General features: G+C 46.5%; 1 protein-coding gene across 6 annotated transcripts in view; it reads right to left on the bottom strand.

The window, feature by feature from the left end:
* Positions 1 to 21,569, bottom strand: part of TTC7B (tetratricopeptide repeat domain 7B) — a 310,511-nt gene that overhangs the window by 48,712 nt on the left and 240,230 nt on the right. For all 6 annotated transcript variants that reach the window (XM_039537948.1, XM_039537945.1, XM_039537947.1 and 3 more), the window contains one exon: positions 94 to 296. In XM_039537948.1, the coding sequence (XP_039393882.1) occupies positions 94 to 296 (203 nt within the window). The remainder of the gene's footprint in view (positions 1 to 93; positions 297 to 21,569) is intronic.

The raw sequence follows: 21,569 nt of genomic DNA, 5'->3' as shown, positions 1-21,569 counted from the left end.
ATAAACATCCCATAATATCAATGCAATAAGGCCCCCAAACAGAGTAGCCCAACTTGAAGTTAAAATGTGTATCCATTTGGACTCAAGACTTACCAGTCTCTGCATACTTTTTACATGGGTAGGACTGATAGATAAGGCCTCTTCATACCAGCGTTTGGCTTCATCAATATTTCCTCTAAGTTCAGCCACTTGACCTCTCATGTAGAGGACGTTATGTGACATTGGAAAGAGGTTAGCTGCTTCCTGGATACATGCTGTGGCTTCAGCAGGCTTCCCAATTCCTATATAGACTTCAGCTGTAGGAGGAAAAAAAAAAAGTAAATTCATTAATGTATTTTTCTCTGGTTAATCATAATATGCCAAAATATTGCAAGAACGGTTACATTTTCTTGAGGTTTTTTTCATTTCCTGCCAAGTGAATAAGGTTATTTCACTCAAGAAGGATAATAACTGAAGCTACAAGCAGTTGCCACATAAACCGTACCCAAAATGAATCTTTTAGAAAATAAGCAGCTTTTCTATCTGTAACATGTATACTTTAATTTTTTACAATGGCTGTTCCAGACAGCTGAGAGCTTTATAATAGAAATGTTTTAGTACTACAAAGTAACCTTAATAACAGGTACTTTTAATAAACACTGGCGAGTCTAAAATACCTATCAGCATATACGCTGGCACTATTAAAGAAAACCACTCTCCCCCCATGTTTCGGGTGTCAGACTGGAAGGCACCAATTATTGAACTGACTGAAAAGTTTCTGCTTGTTATTGATATGATTTTACAAGTCACAAGCTGAGAGAAGTGGCATCTGCTCATGTTCCCAACCACTGCACGTGGCAACCTGATCCAAATTATCCTGTGTATTTAAGCCTTTTCTTCTTAAAAACACATTTGATAAGAACGTAACATAATTGAATGACAGGCCTATTCAGAATTCTGATTTGCTGAGAAACTGCTTGTGAGATATGAGAAATAAGTTATTTAACTCAGTAATTTTATGTAAACATTAAAAGCTGTAGAATTATATTAGCAACAATTAATTTAAAATATATCATAACTGATATAAATAACTGGCTGGCCTGAGAATGAACTGTCTTTAGGTTGGGTTGGCTAGCTAAAAGATGCTCAATAATAAATTAATTAATGGCTAGAAAAAAAGTGTTTTGTTTCAGGCATTCCCTCAGTCTTAAATATTATTATTATGTTGATCAATTAGCTCAAAGTCTGTCCTTTGACTGGGAGAAGGAGGGTGGGTTAAAAATGATGGATGAGCAAGGGACTGTTATCTTGTATGTTTGCATAGCACAACTGGGCCACAAATAATGATTGGGACCGATGGATGCTACCATAGCACAATTTATAACAAACAACAACTAATGTGTGTTTAAAAAGTCAAAGCACTACAGATACATCTCTTCTCTTCAAGCCAATGTTCACGCTACATTATTTGGAGTAATACATCAACCCCATTTAGAAGGACAGGGACCTTAAGAGCTCAATCCAATGTCTACTGAAGTAAACTGGAGTCTTTTCAGGGAGTTTAATGATCTTAGGCCTAGTCTACACTAGGACTTTAATTCGAATTTAGCAGTGTTAATTCGAATTAACCGTGCACCCGTCCACACCACGAAGCTATTTAATTCGACATAGAGGGCTCTTTAGTTCGACTTCTGTACTCCTCCCCGATGAGGGGAGTAGCGCTAAATTCGACATGGCTATGTCAAATTAGGCTAGGTGTGGATGCAAATCGACCTTAATAGCTCCGGGAGCTATCCCACAGTGCACCACTCTGTTGACGCTCTGGACAGAAGTCCGAGCTTGGATGCTCTGACCAGCCACACAGGAAATGCCCCGGGAAAATCTGAATTCGTTTTCCTGTCTGGCCAGTTTGAATCTCATTTCCTGTGTGGACGTCGTGGCGAGCTCAGCAGCACTGGCAACGATGCAGAGCTCTCCAGCAGAGGAGTCCAGGGAATCTCAGAGTAGAAAGAGGGCCCCAGCATGGACTGACCAGGAAGTCTTGGATCTCATTGCTGTGTGGGGCGATGAGTCTGTGCTTTCGGAGCTACGCTCCAACAAACGGAATGCAAAGACCTACGAGAAGGTCTCCAAAGCCATGACAGACAGAGGATACAGCCGGGATGCAACGCAGTGCCGTGTGAAAGTCAAGGAGCTGAGACAAGGCTACCAAAAAATCAAAGCGGCAAACGGACGCTCCGGAGCCCAGCACCAGACATGCCGGTTCTACGAGGCACTGCATGCCATTCTCGGTGGGTCTGCCACCACTGCCCCACCAGTGTCTGTGGACTCTGACGATGGGATAGTGTCGACGGCCAGTTCCTCGGCGATGTTCGCAGACGGGGAAGATGAGGAAGGAGATGGGGGGGGCAGTCGACAGCGCTTACAATGCTGATTTTCCAGAAAGCCAGGATCTCTTCATCACCCTCACTGAGATCCCCTACCAACCCTCCCCAGCCATTACCCCCGGACCCTGAATCAGGGGAAGGATCAGTCTGTAAGTGCTTTAAACATGTTAACATTTATTTTTAATGGAGTAGGAATAGTTACTAGTTGAAAAAAAGGTCAATATATATGGGGATAGAACAGAAATCCTATTGGGAGATCTCCGAGAAGCTCTCTTGGAGGTAATCGAAAAGCCTCTGCATGAGGTTCCTGGGGAGAGCTGCCTTATTGGGTGCTCTGAGGTAGCACACTTTTCCACGCCAGGCTTTCATCTGGTACTCTGGGACCATTGCCTCAACGAGCATGGCAGCATAGGCCCCTGGTTTGTGCTCGCTTTCACGCAGCATGCGCTCTCTATCTCTTTCTGTGACCCTCCTCAGGGTGATCTCGCTCAGAGACTCCTGCATTTAATTAGAGTAATTTGTGTACTATTAGTATTGGGAGTGCTTCACTGTTCCTTTGCATAACAAGAAGCGTCACTTTACAGCCATGTGGTGGAGGCTGCAGAGTGGCAGCATACAGGGATCTTTTCCAGGGAACAGACGTGAGGGGGTGGAACAGGGGCAGAGTTTATGCTTTCAGGATTGCCTGCAGCAAGAGGACAGTGGTATACATTCACGTTTAAGCAGCCAAAAGTCTTTGGCTTATCATGCTTGGCTGCTCCATGGATTCTGCTGTCCTGCCCCGCTTGTCTGATCTGCAGTGCAATCCCCCAGGCAATGAAAGCGAATTCCGAAAATTCGAACTTTCCCTGAGTGAGTGCGCATGAGATAGGTGCTGTGCATGGTCTTGTTCACAGAGACTGACTAGATTATGTTTCTTCTTTGCAAAAATGTATCTTTGTAAGGAATTCACTCCCTTTTTCCCATCACACAGCTGCAACTGTATCCCGACCTGCTCCAGCATGCCCCTCACAGAGCCTGGCGCAGATTAGGCGGCGCAAGAAAAAGACACGGGTTGAGATGTTCGCTGAACGTATGGGCTGCTCCCGAGCCGAGGCAGCCCAGCAGAGCCAGTGGAGGGAGAACCTCTCTCAGCAGCCGTGCTCACACAGCGAACGGGAGGACAGATGGCGTCTGGAGGACCAGCAGGCGACTCAAACGCTGCTTGGGCTAATGAGGGAGCAAACGGACACGCTCAGGCGCCTTGTGGATGTTCTGCAGGACCGCAGGCAGGAGGACAGAGCCCCCCTGCACTGTATCTGCAACCGCCCTCCCCCGCCACAAAGTCCAATACCCCCCTCACCCAAAATAACAAGAAGGAGGTGCGCCAAGGGCTGTGAACACTGTCATTCCACGCCAGCAGAGTGCTCAAGTACCAAAAAGCTCTCATTCGCTAAATTTTGAGAAGTCCTTCCCTTTCTGGGTCACCCAAGCCCAAATCCCAGTTTCATCCCCTAACTGTGTAGTTGATTATTAAAAATAGTTTGCTGTTCATTACTGTTTCCGTCATGTTTCTTTACAGAAGACTTTGTGTGAAGGGGGGGAGGGGTTTGGTAATTGCATAGGACAGTCACCATTACCAGGGTACAGACACGGGGGCAGGATCTACAGCAGGTCACACACACAGTGCAGTCACTAGGCACCCTGGTCAGTCTGGGAGGTGTTTTTCATGTTCTGTGCATAGGCGGCAGGTGCCCTGCTCCAGCTATATTTGGAGCTGGGTCTCTCCCCCGACCCTGCCTGGATCGGGCCCTGGCCTCCACGGGTCTCCCCTTGCCCCGCCGGGCTGCGTCCCTGCCTGACAGTAGAGCGGCTCCCCGCAGAAATGCTGTCTGCTGCCCCAGGGTCCTAGCGCCTGCCATCCACAAATGGCAAGGCAGGCTGCCCTTACCCTGGCCTTCCACCATAGCCCTGAGCCTCTCCAATGCCCCAAAGCCTCAGCCCCAGCCAGAGCCCTCATCCCCCTACACCTTCTCCCCCTTCCCACACACCCCTCACCCCTTCCTACGCCCCCGCCCCCAGCCCAGAGCCTGCACCCCTCACCCCTTCCTGCACACCCACCTGTAACCGTCCTCCCCCCAGTCCTCCCCCGCCACAAGGCCACATAGCCCCCGCACACAGAGTCCCGAAAAGGAGGGATGGCAGGCTCCGTTGAAACAACCACTCCGGCACTGCAGACCGCTCTAGGAGCAGGTGCCTGTCATTCCTCGAGTGTAGAAGCGGTGTTAACATCACTGCACACCCTACCCACCCCAGTCTTTGTCCCTGTTTCAACCCTTTAACGCGAATTCATTAGTAAAGAAAACGTTGTTAATTAACAATGTTCCATTAACTTTATTTTTAAACGTGTGTTGGAAGGCGGGAAACGTGGTGAACGGGGTATGTAACCGCAAAAGAAAGTCAACAGTAACTGAAACAGGGGCAGGTTCAGCTTCTCTGTAAAGAAACTGAACAGTCACAGGTTACCCTGCAACCTGAGGAATCTATCTTTCAAAGCCTCTCGGATGCACAGCGCTTCCCGCTGGGCTCTTCTAATTGCACGGGTGTCTGGCTGAGCGTAATCAGCAGCCAGGCGATTTGCCTCAACCTCCCACCCCGCCATAAAGGTCTCCCCCTTGCTCTCACAGAGATTGTGGAGCACACAGCAAGCAGCAATAACAATGGGGATATTGGTTTCGCTGAGATCCGAGCGAGTCAGTAAGCTCCTCCATCTCCCCTTGAGATGTCCGAAAGCACACTCCACCACCATTCTGCACTTGCTCAGCTGGTAGTTGAAGAGTTCCTTGTCACTGTCCAAGGCGCCTGTATAGGGCTTCATGAGCCAGAGCATTAGCGGGTAGGCTGGGTCCCCGAGGATCACTGTAGGCATCTGCACATCCCCAACCGTTATTTTGTGGTCCGGGAAGAAACTACCTTCCTGCAGGCATCTAAACAGACCAGAGTTCCTGAACACACGCGCGTCATGAACCTTGCCCGGCCACCTGACGTTGATGTTGGTAAAGCGTTCCCTATGGTCCACCAGTGCTTGCAGCACCATTGAAAAGTAGCCCTTTCGGTTTATATACTAGCTGGTCTGGTGGGCCGGTCCCAGGATAGGGATGTGAGTCCCATCTATAGCCCCACTGCAGTTTGGGAATCCCATCACGGCGAAGCCAGCTATGATGACCTGGACGTTTTCCAGGGTCACTACCTTTGAGAGCAGTAGCTCAACGATTGCGTGGGCTACTTGCATCACAGCAACGTCCACGGTAGATTTGCCCACGCCAAAGTGGTTTGCTGCTGACCGGTAGCTGTCTGGCGTGGCAAGTTTCCAGAGGGCTATGGCCACTCACTTCTGCACAGTCAGGGCTGCTCGCATCCGGGTGTCCTTGCGCTTCAGGGCAGGGGACAGCAAATCACACAGTTCAAGGAAAGTGCCCTTACGCATGCGGAAGTTTCGCAGCCACTGTGATTCATCCCAGACCTGCAGCACTATGCAGTCCCACTAGTCCGTGCTTGTTTCCCGGGCCCAGAATCGCCGTTCCATAGCATGAACATGACCCATTGCCACCATGATCTCCACGGCGCGGCGTACCGTGCTTTCTGAGAGGTCTGTGCCACTCTGTGACTTCATGTCCTCACCGCGCTGCCGTTGCCTCCTCGCCCGATTTCTCAGCATCTGACTGTTGAAGAGGTGTACAATAAGGTGCGAGGAGTTGACAACGGCCATAAGCGCAGTGATGATCGCAGCGGGCTCCATGATCGCAGTGGAGTGCTGTGGCATCCGCGCTGTCACTAACAGGAAAAGTGCGCGAACTGATTTCCCGCCGGCGGGAGTGACAGTTGAAAGCTGACAGTTACCCAAGACCACCCTCGACACAGTTTCCCCCCCAGCATGCATTGGGGGGAAATCCCAGAATTCCAATGGGCAGCGGGGAGTGCGGGGTGGGGATAGCTTCCCACAGTGCACCGCTTCCAATTTCGACGCTTGCCCCGTTAGTGTGGACTCACAAAGTCGAATTAGTGTCCTTAGTGTGGACACACAAATTCGACTTTGTAAGGTCGATTCTACAAATTCAAATTAACTTATCGAACTAATCTGGTAGTGTAGACATACCCTTAGGAGGGGCCCTTAAATAAATTCAAGTTGATGAGATGTACCACAATAAATTTTAAGGCACTTTTTTGGGGATAAAAAATTATATCAAACAAACAATAATTAACATTACTTCAGTCTATTCAACTTAAAGAAGAGAAGGAGAATGTAAGTCTTCAATTGGTTGAACACCTGTAATTTATTAATTCTTGTACTCATTACTCTGTCTATCCACTTACAACAATCACAACCATAGCTCCTAGGCATCTAACAAAGGTAGTCAATAAACACAGTGTAAGAGCCCACACAATCTAAAGGCACACTGAAAAACAATCAGAATGGTAGGAGAACCAACAGAAGACAGGAGTCATGAAAGTCTGAAGGAAACTGATAAGAGTGAATGATTAATCAGAAAGTTCAGGGAAGGAGATGGGTGAACATTCACTTAAGGTTCAGAATTTAATCTTTTGCCTGTTCTGGTAATTTACATGAACATTTCTCACACAGTGTTCTCTGATTAATACCATTACTTCATCTTTTAGGAATAAAAGACGATTACCTTTTCTGTAACTGGTGTTCTTCGAGATGTGTTGCTCATGTCTATTCCACAATAGGTGTGCACGCTCGCCACGTACACCGGTGCCGGAAGTTTTTCCCCTAGCAGTACCCGTAGGGGAGCGCCCCAGCGACCCCTGGAGTGGCGCCTCCATGGCACAGTATAAGGGGCACTGCGTGCTCCCCCCACCCTTAGTTCCTTCTTGCCAAACAACTCTGACAGAGGGGAAGGTGGGCCGGATGTGGAATAGACATGAGCAACACATCTCGAAGAACACCAGTTACGGAAAAGGTAACTGTCTTTTCTTCTTCTCTTAGAGAAGTGGGCCAATGATGCTGGTGTTTGCCACAGGTCATTTGAAATTTTTGCCACCCCTTCATGGAGAGGCAAGGCCACCCTGCCTGGTGCTGAGGAGGACAGCACATTAAACAAGGAGTCTGAGGGCTCCTCCATCTCCTCCTCCTCCTCTGAGGTCTGGAGAGGGAGGCTGGTGGTCCTTCTGAGGCTCCGGCCACCGAGCGAGCCCCACCGGGGGCTGCGTCGGTGCCCACGGTGCTCACTGGTACCACTGAGCTAGCCACGGGGCCCGGTACCACTGCACCTGCTTTGGCACCAGCAAAGCCGGTTGTTCGGCCTGGCTAGCCTGGCCCATTGATGGACAACTACGAAGGGAGGATGGACTGACATAGGACCTGCCGCTGTCCCCAGACCAGGAGAAGCAGCGGTGCTGGGAGCAATGCCTACCACCAGACCGCAATCCCGACGTGGAGGACCGGTACCGTCAGTAACAGCTGCTCCACGATTGGCTCGGACGGGTGGACCTGCAATGGCGGAGACAAGGACCTTCTGCCTCGGTCCCATCAGTGTTCGCTCCTCGAGGCGGAGTGGTGCTGAGAGTCTCAGTCGGATGGATCCCAATCAGACAGTTTGGTGGGCGTCGAGGGCAATCCACGTGGACTTTGCTCTGAACGGTTGCTGGGCGGCGAATGGCGTCAGGAACATTCTCTCGACTGAGACTGGTACCGAGCTGGGGGTGACTGCGGAGATCTCAGTGGAAGCTTGTCTCTGGAGTGCAGGGCCGACATTGGCGGTGCTCCTGGTACTGGCATGGACATAACATCCTGGGCCACCTGCAGGGCCTCCAGTGTGGAGGGCATCCTGACATCCGGGGAGGCCTGCTCTGAATGGCCCAGGCTCTGCCCGACATTGGTCTGGCCTCTGTCCCATCAGAATAGCCTGGAGCTTAATGTCCCTTTCTCTCAAATCTTGCAGCGATCGCTGAGATGGGTTTTCCCCAAACAGCGCAGACAGTCCACGTGTGGATCACTCAGTGGCATAGATCACCTACAAGTATCGCACGACATAAAACCTGGGGAGCGGGGAATGCCCCGGCCTGGGCACTCTAAACTAAACTAAACTAACTAAACAATTAACTAACTACAGGTACCATACACTGAATGAACAAGCAGTTTTGGGGACGAGCTACAGCAAAGCTGGAGCAGAGCAATTCCGAATCAACTTCACTGGTGGCAAGAAGGAACTGAGGCATCGGTGCATGTGGTGAGCACACACACCTATTGTGGAATACACATGAGCAATCACTCGAAGAAGAACATATATCACAGGGGAATAGAAGTCCACTGCAGATCACTGGGTCAAATTTAAGACAAGATGGAAATGACTGAAAGTCTGTATTATTTGTCGGGAAGACAGAGGCTTTAGTGGGGAAGGGAACTAAGAGCAGAAGAGTCTTTGAACAGAACAGTATGAGAGAAGGGATGGAAAAGCTGGGGGACAAGGAGAAGATATGGAGTAGGTGATGCAGAGAAAAAAAGAGAAGACCTCAAAATGTTAAATAAATGTTCAAACTTCTGGGGGTTTAGATAACCGTTTTGAGGTTCACCCATCACCAGCTGTTGGTAGGAACTGAAAAGAGTTTGTAGCCCTAATTTGAGGGCTGAGAATATAGTATAAAGATCAAACCCCAGCTAGGCTTATTTTAAAAACAAATATTTTAAAGGAGGAGGGTACTAGTTTGGGTCCTTCGCTCTTCATAATGCCATTTAATAATTATGTGATCAATGTTAGCTCAAGAGAAAAAAGTTTCTTAGTGTGAGCAAAACAAAGGTTATTTATACTAAATTATTTTCACTACCAGAAATTTAAGCTCTCTCAGTTTTTTCAGTGTAACAAGAATTGACACATTTTTAATAATGCACGCTTACAAACTGGTGATAAGCAGACAGTAAGAGGAGGTTACTTACCTTATAGTAACTGGAGTTTCTTCGAGATGTGTGGTCCCTATCTGTAATTCCACTCTTGGTGTGTGCATGTGCTCCAGAAGTCAGAGAATTCTTGCAAGCAATATCTGTTAGTCCATGCATGTGGCCTTGCCCTCCTTGTGATTTCAACTGAAGTCATAAAGGGCAGAGCAGACCAACTGCCTCTCGAGTTCCCTCTCTACTATGACTCCAGTAAAGATCTGAAGCAGAGGGGAAGGAAGGCAGATAGTGACCACACATCTCAAACAACCTGCAGTTACTAAAAGGTACGAAACCTCTTCTTCGAGTGCTGGTCCCTATGTATATTCCATTGTGGGTGACCGACAAACAGGAGAAGGGGGCAAGGATGCAGCCAGCAGAGCCATTTGGAGAATTGCTGCCCCAAAGGATGAGTCAGTGAAGGAGTTCTGTGCTAGTGCATAATGTCTCATGAATGTATGGACAGAGCTCCACATAGCTGTTCTGCAAATGTCAAGTAAAGTGATGTCATTTAGGTTGCTTGTGCTTTGTAAAATGAGCCTTCACTCCTTTAGGAGAAAGAAGATGCAACAACTGGTAACTGAGCAGGATACAGCCCAAGATCCACTTACAAATCTTCTGGGAAAATACAACGTGAGCTCAGACTCATTCTGCTATAGTGAGAAACAATCTAGGCAATTTTCTACTTGGTTTTGTCTTTTCCAGGCAGATGGTGAAAGCATGTTGTCCACTGAGGGAGTGAAGTCTCTTCTCTTCTTCAAATGCATGCTGTTTCAGAAAAAACACTGGTAAGTGGATCGACTGGTCCATGTGAAACTCCAAAACTACTCAGGGAGTGAATTTTGGACGAAAGAGACTTTGTCCTTATAAAATACAGTGTCTGATGGATCCGCCATTACTGTTCCTAGCTCATCCATGCTTCTGGCTGAGGTAATGGTCACAAGGAATGCAATTTCATTGATAACTGAGACATGGAACATGTAGCTAATGGTTCAAAGGGAAGCTTAAAAAGTGCCAAAAGTACAAGATTTGAGTCCCAATGAAGGGCAGGTTTTCTTACTGGTGGGAAAGTTATAGGTGGGCTTTTTAAGAATCTGGTAGCCAATGGATGAGTGAAAATTGAATAATCATCCAATAGCGCATGGCACTGATAGCACTGCTGCCCGGTTGTGTAGAACTGAGTGAACGCCCAGCTGTTTAGAGTGAAAGACTGTAGACCAAAATGAGGGGACTATCACTGACTCAGGAGATACATGCTTTGGTTGTGCTCCAATGGAAAAATGCTTCCACTTGGCTGGATTAGCATTTCCTAGTGGAATCCTTTCTGATGTTATGTAAAGCTTCAGAGCAGGAATGTTATAATGTTGATGCCTAACCAAATACCAAGCCATGAGATGAAGTGCTCTGGGGTTGGAACATTTGATCTTCCCTTTCTCTTGGGTCAAGAGATGAGGAGAGGACTAGATGGTGATCTGAGCAGGAGATGAGAGTCATGGGAGATCTGGGAACCAAAAGTATCTGGGACTCATACCCTGTCCTAATGAATTTTCCGTAAGGGAGGAAAGGCATAGCTCAGATGGTCTGAGAAGTGATGGAGTACATCAGCTGAGAGTGTAGTCCTAGAGCTCCTCTAGAGCAGTATATGTTGCTTATCTTGTTCATTTTGGAGATGAACAGATCTCAGCAGGGGGTCCCCACTGAGCTTTTTGCTGCTGAACTGTGCAATGCTCACTCATGATTGATAGCACAATGCCTGCTGAGGGTGTCTGCCAACACATTATGAGTTCCTGACAGATATACTGCCAACAGGGTGAGTCGATTCCTGATACACCAATTCCACAGGGTGACCATTTCTACATAGAGGGGGACTGATCTCTCTCATCCCCCTGTGATGCAAAAGATGGTTGTCATGTTGTCTGACATTATGAAGACATGGTGGGACTGGATGACCTGTATAAAAACCTTGTAAGCTTCTTGGACTCCCACAGTTCCAGAAAGTGGATATGTATCCTGGTCTCTCAGAGTGTCCAAGTGCTCTGTGCCATACAGTTGTCTATGTGGGCTCCCCAGACTTAGATACGCATCTGTAACACTTTTCTTGTTTGGCAAGGATGGTACACAGGGGATGCCCACAAATACCTAATGAGAATACACCCACCACATCACTCTCCAAGGAATGGTTAACTATGGTGTTCATGATGTATTTGATTGCTGACTACACTCTTTGGAACCACACCTGAAGTCAACATAGATTGAGTCTGGCAATTGAGTTAGTTAAGTACATGAAGCCATGTACCCCAGGAGGGAAAGAAAAGTTCTGATTAAAGATCAACGGTTGCTTTTAACCTGCTCTATTAGATTGTTCATGGCATGAAACCTGCCTCTTGGTATATAAGTTTGTGCCATGACTGAATGTAGGGTGGCCCCTATGATTCCTACAGTCTGTCAGAGTGAGGACAGACTTTCCAGGTTCACACTGACTCATAGGGAAGAACGTAGATGAAGCATTAAAGAGGCTGACTCATAGGCTTCCTGATGTGTCTTTGCAATGAGAACCCAATTGTAGAGAGATGTGAAACCAGTGAAGCTGTTCCACCTAAAATGAGCTGCTACTGTCAGAAAGACCTTGATAAAGACCCTGGAGGCAGTGGTGAGGCCAAAAGGGAGCACCCTGTACTGAAAGTGGTCAGGGACAACTATGAATCTGAGAAAACGCCTATGGGCAGGCTGAATATCCACGTGAAAGTAAGTGGCCTTCATATTAAGAGCTGTAAAACATACATTTTTTCAAGGATGCAAGTGTGATCATAAGAATAAAGCAATTGAGATTATGGAGACTGAGGATAGGTCTCCAACCTCCCGGCTTTTTGGGGACTAGGAAGTATCTAGAGTAAAAACCTTTTCCTTGCTGTTGAGGCGTATGCACTCTATTGCTCCTTGCTGGAGGAGGGTTCCACTTCCTGCCTGAGAATCCCCTTGTGAGAATGATCCCTGAAAAGGGATGGGGATGGGGGATTTGGAGGAGATGGGCAAGTAAACTCGATCGCATAGCCATTATAGATGATATCTAATACCCACTTGTCCCATTGTTATGGCATTCCAGTTGTGGAAATAGAGTGCTAAATGACCCCCAAATGGTATGGGGGGGGGTCGAGTAGTGGTGGCATCATAAGTGGTCTGCAGCTATCGAACGCCCATCAAAAATATCTTTTTGCCAGGAGATGGGATTGAGATGGTATTATAGACATGGGAGGAACACGGAAATGAGACTTCTATACTCTGTCTCTTACAAGGAGGGTCATAAGACCTCTGGTGATAAAATTGTTGAGATGCTGCTTTAAGTTTGAAAGACTACCTGTGACACTTCCTTTCTGGGGCAGGTGTATATACTCACAGAGAGCAGAAGTGGCCCTGGAGCCCTTTAACATATTAAGGACTCAGGGCTTCATCGAAGTGTAGGTCTTGAACAGACAGTTTATTTTGGACCTCCCTGGGAACCCCCCAAATCTTGCTACTATGACTCATGGAGCATCACGACGACTGTTGCCATTGACCTAGATGATGAGTCTGCTGCATCTACCGCTAATTGAAGTGTGTTTCTGGCCACCAGCTTTTTCTCTTCAATAAGAGCCTGGAAGTGAGCTCTGTGCTGCTGTGGCAGCTGTGAATTTGGAATAGTTGAGATAGTCTTACTTCGCTAACAGTGCTTGATAATGTGCTATATGAAACCAAAAGCTAGATGTGAAAACGTTTCTTCACAACAAGTCTAGATGTTTAGTCTCCTACTTAGGAGTGGATTTAAGATGTTGTCTCGATCTCTCCATGGCAGCCTGGACAACTAGAGAGCTCGGTGCAGTGTGGGTAAAGAGAAATTCTGCTCCCCTAGCTGTAATGAAATAGTGCTTCTCTGCCTTCTTGGGGTAGGGGTGCACGTGACTAATGTATGCCAGACTGCTCTAGCAGGTTCCAGAATAGCTTCATTAACGGGATCCAGTGGTTTGTAGGATATCCAGGAGTTTGTATTGAGACCTCTTCTAGGGAGATCTGGAGTTCCTTAGCCACCCTTTGCAATAAATCCTGAAACTGTTTATGATCGTCTGGGGGGAAGGAGATGCTGGGATGACTGCTTCATGGGGACATGAAGAAGATAATTTTGTCAGTACTGTTTCATATTTTTTTCTTTCATGAGGTCAGGAGGAGGCTCTGACTGTTCCCTTAGAGGGGAATGGTGGACTGATTCCTTGGCACAATGCACAGGCTCTGTATATCCAGCACAGGTCCCATGTTCTCCAGTATGATCAGTATGTTGGCTCAGGAGGGAGTTGTGGGGGTCCCCAAGGTATGGGGTACCGATGGTCCTGAGGCAAATGCCAAGGCGGGGATCGGTACGAGGAGACCAATGGACACTTCTTGCAAGAATTCTCAGACTCTGGGTGCACAGAACACATGCACAGTGGAATACACATAAGGACAAGCACTTGAAGAAGGAGATACATCATTTATATCAAGGGTTCTCACAACAATTTTTTTGGTGGCCTCAGAGTGGGGCCTTTCCAGCTAGTAAGTCTGCTGCTGTGAAAAGTGATATTTGTATGTTCCTTAATATCATTTTCACAGCCTCTCAGCTAGCTAATAAGTCTGCTGTGAAAAATGATATTAACAAACATACCAACATGACTTTTCACAGCAGCAGACTTACTAGCTAGCTGGGAGGCGGTGAAAAGTGATACTTGTGTGTTTGTTAATATCACTTTTCACAGCAAGCCCCAGGACAAATTAAGCCATAGATGGGGCAGTGGGGAAGCAGCGGGGATGACGGGGTGGGTTGGGTGTGAGACCCATGGTGGGAGCTGGGGGTCAGAACCTCACGTCCGCAGCCTGGAGCCAGGGATCAGAGCCTGCCGGAGTTGGAGCCTGGAGCCCTTTGGCCAGAGCTGTGGGTTGGAGCCTGAACACCCACAGGAGGAGCCCACGGACAGAGACTGAAGCCCAAAGTCCTGCCCCGCCCCCAACCACCACTCCAGACCGAAGCCCAAGCCCCATCGTCCCTGGGAAGGTTGGGGGAACTCACCTTACTCCTCCAGCATTGTGCCCCACCTGTCTTGAGAGGTGGCGCTGGGCGCCATCCCCTGTTGACAGCTTCAGCCACCAACCCCAAAGTGGCACATCCAGGAGCAACAGGGAGGGGGAGTGGCTGCTGCTTTGCCCTCCTCTGCCATCACTGCCCAGGAGGCTGCCATGGCTGCAAGAAAAATCACCAGTGGCTGCATGTGGCCACAGTGGCTGCATTTAAGAAAGGCTGATTTATACTGTTAGTGACTGAGAAAAAAGTCACATACTATACAACACTGTAGAAGGAACTGGATGCTTTCATGGACTATTTGCTCCGTGACTTTAAAAGTCCTAATGCAAGGTTGGAGGAAACCAGAAACATCTGATGGTGCATATTCTAAGAATAGCTGCTAGTTTAGACTGTGAAAGGTGCTAAGTGAAAGCTGTAATTATTAGCAAGTAGCATGTAGAAATTAACCACCTACTTAAAAGTAATTTTTAGCTGCTACCACAATTCTGGACTGAAAGATAAGCATGCAGAGGCTAAAGGCATGTCTACATGGGCTTTCGGACTATAGGGTGTGAACAGCAGTGCACACTAAAGGGCTGTGCTGTATCTCCTCAGTGCGGATGCTGTGGGCATGAATTAAAAGGTTCCTAGTTCACATTAAAGTGGTCCTCCTCAAACAAGACTACACTAATGTGAACTAGGAACCTTCTAGTTCATGCCTGCGACAGCCACACTGGGAAAGTTACAGTGCAGTTCTTTGGTGCACACTGCTATTCAGATCCCCATAGTCTGAACTGCAGGGAAGTGTAGACAAGTCCTAGCTTAAAAAAACTCTCACAGTTCAGTTTCTGGTACTCATGCCTGGAGTCAAGTCAGAACCATGCTAGCAATGAGTCCTGAATGATAGGGGCAAGCCAGTGTAGCTTTTGGAAATGGTTTTATTTTGAACTAACAGATAGTAAAGCAATGGTGGGAGACAGCATGGTTTTATATGGAGAATCTTGACACCATTAACTAGTAAGTATTCCTGTAACTAATAAGCCATTAATAGAATTAAGGGAACATAAAAAAGACAGACTAATGTACTACTTTGAGAGTATACACATGTTGTGTTCTGCATATGTTTTTAATATTTTAAATTCCAGAAGAGATTCAAAACCTATATTTAAGAATGTATGTAAAGGATGAACTCTTTGTTAGCTGCTGAACAGAATACTTTATTCAAGGCAAATCACGGATCTAATAATTACCCAAGCACCTCAATCCATTATGAGCTGATTCAGTCTGACATCTACAAATAAAGGAGTGAAAACATCTTTGTACCGCAGGAGGAAAAGAAGAGAAGCTGTTTTTTAATCCAACTAAGATGGAAATCATTTGTAAGAGGAAAAAAATTACTAGACTAAAATCAGTGAGGCAAGTTTAAACAAGCCATTCATAAAAGGTTGACAAATAAGTCACCTGACTTGATAGGAGTTTCTCAAAGAAGAAATGGGGAACTACAGTTTGAAGATGCATGAGCTCAAAAACAAAATGGTGGCTTTGACTTGCAGGCTCTCCTCTTGCTCCACCCTGGAAAGAATGCCGCCAAGTTCTTGAATCCCTGTCCAAAATGTATGTTTAAGTTTTGCTAAGATTGCTATCATATGGTCTCTTTATAATAAAACTTATTGGCAGTATGAATGAATCCAATATGCTTTGTGTATTTACTTTTATTTTCATCCTTCCTTTAATGTATTTTGTGGCTTTGTAATTAACGTGAATAAATCCTATATTAATGAAACAGAGGAAATTATAAGGGAGTTCAGTCTTCATGTATTTTTCAAAAGAATAATTGCACAGCGTGTTAATTAATGACCGGTACTGTACTTTGTTTCCTTAACTGGACACACTAAAAAGTGTTTGAGCAGCAGCATTATCAGATAAAGAGTTCTTCTGATTAACATTCAAGATAAATCAGTGAGTTTCCACCTCTGCAGTGTAACCTTGGAAAGGTATTCAAAGTTTGAGGTTGCTTGATAACAGTGAACACTGAAGATGTGAGGTGGTGGCCCTGGGGAGACAAATCTGTGACAACTGCAAACACAAAGAAGGGAGAGAAACTGAAGAAAAGATACCAACATATAGGGCAGCTATTTATTTAGACTGAACACCGTAACTCAGTCATGGTTCTACCTCTTGTGAGTAAAGCTGTCTTTCCTCAACTCATGGTAATTAGAACAACAAATTCCATACTCTCAAGAGCTGTGTCTGTCTATATTACAGTCATTATAAGGCTGAGTTAGCTTTCACATATTTTTGCTGTGCTGTGTTTCTATGATTTAACATAAGAACAGCCATACTGAATCAGACCAATGTTCCATCTACTCCAACATCCTGTCTTCTGACAGTGGCCAATGCCAGGTGCTTCAGAGGGAATGAAAAGAATTTGCAAATCACCAATTGATCCATCTCCTGTCATCCACTCCCAGCTTCTGGCAACCAGAGGAAAAACTGTACATTTTTATATCATATGAATGCAGAAGTTAATTTAATTAAGATAGCAATTTTACTTCCACTAGAGTAAGATAGATAGTGCAACACTACTGTACAATGGCTGTTAAAAAGCAGTTTTCAAAACTGTGGCAGTGGTAGCCTCCTCATCAGAAGAAAGTGATTCCCCACACGGTGATCTTTGCTTTTATTTAGAGATTGTGTGCCATACATTAAGTTTAAAATAGGTTTTACAGCAGTCTATTGTTACAGATGGATAATATAAATAACCCTTTCAAGGTATCTTGAAAAAACCTGCCACTCTTTGGCTTTTCACCATGGTTCTCTGACCAAACCTGTTTTCTGACAGTCAATGTACAGGAAATGCTCCTTTCTCAAGATGCAGAACTAAATCTATTTGTTACTATATGTCACAGTTGGAAAGGTAACAGCTGCTTGAGAAAAATAATGTACATCACTCTGAAACAATACACAAAATATCAGCCTTATGTGGTGAGTTAAGTAACCTTTATAAAAGAGATGAATTGGAAAGGGCTCAGAGGAGAGCAATACTTTGCAAGAGCTCTGCTCTCTCTTCTCTCTCCTTCATCTATGTTGTAAGGGTGCTCTTTCACTTCCACACCCACACAACTGGAGTGGCTCTGTCTTTTCCCTCTCTCTTCCTACCGGGTGCTCTGGCCTTCCTAGTTGTCTCTTCTCTTTCCTCAATTCTGCTCTTTCTAGTACACCTCTACCCCGATATAACGCTGTCCTTGGGAGCCAAAAAAATCTTACCACGTTATACGTGAAACCATGTTATATCGAACTTGCTTTGCTCCACCGGAGTGCGCAGCCCCGCCCCTCCAGAGCGCTGCTTTACCGTGTTATATCCGAATTCGTGTTATACAGGTCGCATTATATCAGGGTAGAGGTGTAACTGTAGTCAGGAGGCAGGGAAATGGCAGACATGGAGATCTGATCACCAGGGTATCTGAAGGAGGGGAACAGGAGGATATGGGCCGTACAGGAATGAATTCTTCTTGGCCACTGAGGAGAGAGTAGCCAAGCCAGCATCACTTACTTCCTCACTACCCCCCACTAATGGGAATAAGCAAAGGGTTCCCCACAGCAGGGAGGACATGGTTCGCATCCACACATTGCGGATCAGTCACTGGTTCTAATTAGGCATTGAGGACTGAATAAGGAGTAATGGGTTTAAGCTACAACATTGAAAATTAAGGATGAATACGCAGAAAAATAAACGATGAGTTGAAAAATAAAACAAGTTGCAAGGGGAGGCTGTGAAAATTATCAGCACTGGAAATATTCAAAGCTAACAGACACTCGCCTGCTTAGCATGGCTTATGAATATTTAAACAAGTGATGCTATGATGCAGGGGAAGTGACTAGACTATCCCTACAGGCACATTCCAATTCTAAATCTCTGTGTGATTCTCTGGAGGAAAAGTCACCTCTTTTTGAACTGTCAGAATTAATAGGAATTCTAAGGCACTTCAACCAAATACCATACTAATCACTAGCACATCTTTTGCTCTCATTCTTTTGTTTTTCTGAAATAATTACTACTTGGCAGTGTTGCTACCTAATTACTTCTGCACAATAAAATGGTCAATGCAAGACAAGGCTAGTTAAGTATACAAAGAAATACAGCAATACTAAAAATAAACATGATTACTTCTTAATGGCAAAGAACTCCAACAATTTGAAAAAGTTATGCTAAACTCCTACCAATGAACAAGTTAGTGATGTTTGCTAAATGACATGGTGTCTTAGAGATCTTTAATATATGGTTACTTTTTACTGTATGACCAACTGTTACTAAAGGTATAGTTAATATAGACTACAGTGTATGAATGACAAATATTTAAGCTAGTATACAGATAAGCGTCCTGCAGGATAAATGACCCAAATATGACCTTTAGGGACATATTTATAGATAATGTTTGTGGTTGTGTGTTTACATATATATAGTTAGAGGTTAACAGTGTAACCAAATGGTTCCTGTCTCTGCTGTATTCTGTGAATTCAGAGATCAAAAGAACATCTTAACATTTAAATGAACTGTAAATATAGTGATATCACTGTATTGATCTTTCTTTAAAATGTACAAATCATCTGCAAATGGCGGAAAATAGGCAATTGCATTATATTGATCTGTGTAGCTAATTACCAGTGATGCTTGGGAAATAGGTCTACTTCAGAGTCTCGATGATTGCTTACTGTTCGGGCAAACAACTGGGTGGGGAAATTGCATGCAGGGCCATGAATGTAGGGCTGGGGCAGGGGGTTGGGGAGCAGGAGTGGTGCGGCAGGGGGCTCAGGGCAGGGGGTTGAAGTGCAGGAGGGGTGTGGCAGAGGGCTAGGAGCCGTCTGTACCCCCCACCGACCCCTAGGGGCTGCAGGAACATGGTGCCGACCACTTCCAGGAGTGGCACAGAGCCTGCAGTGTCATGGGAGTGGCAATCCTGTGGGCCAGATCCAAAGCCCTAAACGTGGTTCATAGTTTGCCCCCCCTGGGCCTAAGGACTCTGAGTTGTCAAGAGAAGGCCTGGAATTGCATTACTGACAATCCTTGAAGCTTTAGGTGAAGCAAATAGTACTAAATACACGATTTTGTTGTCTGACAGGACAAGAATCCCTTCTGCCCTAACCAGATGGAGAATCATTTTGCCAAATACGTAGCCCTGGTGGATGGTTTTCTGCTTCCTAGCAAGACCTCCTGAACCAGGCTAAAACACATGAGCTCTGAGGGGTTCCGCCATGGAGCTTACAGACCGTGAGATGAGGGAACTTGACATTCAGATGCTGGAGGCGACTGTGATCCTGAAAGATTAGATTTGAAAACATAGGCAGGGGGATTGGTGTTTCCACCGACAGGTTTAGGAGGGTGGTGAACCAATGCTGATGTGGCCAGGCTGGTACTATCAGAATCAGCCTCACTCTGTCCCTTTAGACCTTCAGGATCTTGTGAATGAGTGAAACAGGCAGGAATGCATAGAAAACATGGTCCTTCCATGGGAGAAGGAATGCGTTCGCCAGCAAGCCCAGGCTGTGATTCTGAAAGGAGCAGAACTGCAGGCACTTCCTGTTGTATTTTCTCGGAAACTGGTCTATCTGGGGAGTCCCTCACCTCTGGAAAATGTCCTTGATGCCAGCTGAGTGAAAAGACCACTCGTGATTGGAGAACGATCTCCTGAGACGATCTGCCAACATGTACTGAGTCCCTGGAAGGTAGGAAGCCTCCAGATGGATCGAGCAGGTTATGCAGAACTCCCACAGGGGGAGGGCTTCCTGGTATAGGCGAGGAATGCACTTCACCCTATCTGTTTATACAGGACATTGTTGTCATGTTGTCTGTAAGCACTGACACACACTTGCCATCCATGTGAAACTGGAATGCTTGACAAGCAGACAGACCCCGGGTACAACCACCACAAGAGGGAGCTGACCACAGGAAGGGGAAGCGTGATCACCATGTCCAGGCAATCCTGGACAGTATGTGGATGCTAGCGAAGCCTGGAGTGGTTTGAGTTGTAACCTTGTGAACTTCACAATATACGTGCAGGACGCCACATGGCTCAGAAGTTTCAGGCAGATTCGTGACGTGATGGTAGGTTGCTTTCTGAGGCTCTGAATGACTGACCCTAATGCCTGGACTCTTGATTCCAGCAGGAAGACTTTGGCCTGGACTGAGTTGAGGACTGCCCCAATAAATTCTATTCTTTGGCCAGGAACAAGAATTGATTTCTCTGTGGTAACAGGCCCAACCTCTGGAAGGTTGACAGTATTAGCTGGATGTGCGCCCAGCCTCCACCTGGCCTTTGGACTGACCCCTGATAGGGGCACACCTGTACTCTCTGCTTTCTCAGGAAGGCCGCGACTATTGCCATGTACTTTGTGAAGACGGGAGTGGGGACGGGTGCTGACAGGCCAAATGGCAGTAGTGTGAACTGATGGTGAACTTGACCCACAACGAACCGGAGGAATCTCCTGTGGTCTTGGAGGATTGAAATGTTCAAGTATGCATCTTTCACGTTGAGGGCAGCATACCAGTCTTCTGGATCCAAGGAGGGGATAATGGAGGCTAAGGAGACCATGAGGAACTTCAGTTTCTCCATGAACTAGTTGAGGTTTCGCAGGTCCAGGATGGGTCTGAAACTGTCTTTGGCCTTGGGGATTAGGAAAAAGTGGAGTAGAACCCCCTCCCCCATAGGAACCTCCTTTACTCCTCCCAGCTGCAGAAGCATTTGCACTTCCTGGAGTAGAAGTTGCTCCTGAGAAGGGTCCCTTAAGAGGGATGGAGAGGCAGGTTGGGAAGGAGGGGAAGAACTGAATTCCAGAGTGTATCTCAGAGTCTTATCATGTGTAGCACCCAGCAGTCTGACATAATATGGGCCCATGCCCAATAAAAGTGGGATAGCCAGTCCACAAAAGTAGGGAAGGTTGGATCCTGGCAAAGAACTGGTATGCCATCCTCAGACATACCCCTCAACAGGCCTGCTTGGAGCTGGACGCTTGCCTGGCCAAACCCAATCCGTGGGTCGATAAGGGTTGAGTAGAGGGCCTCCATTCTTGTAGCCCCTACACCACTTTCTACTATAGTCCTGCCTTGGCTGTGACTGGTAGAACTGAGATAGTGGTTGTGGCTTCCTCAAGCCAAGAGCACCTCCTCATCACCATGGCCAAGGCCATGGTCTGTATGGTGAAGTCAGCCACA

This window comes from Mauremys reevesii, linkage group 4, assembly GCF_016161935.1.
Source record: "Mauremys reevesii isolate NIE-2019 linkage group 4, ASM1616193v1, whole genome shotgun sequence".
NCBI classification, from domain to species: Eukaryota; Metazoa; Chordata; order Testudines; family Geoemydidae; genus Mauremys; species Mauremys reevesii.
This window is presented reverse-complemented; position numbering and strand designations above follow the sequence as displayed.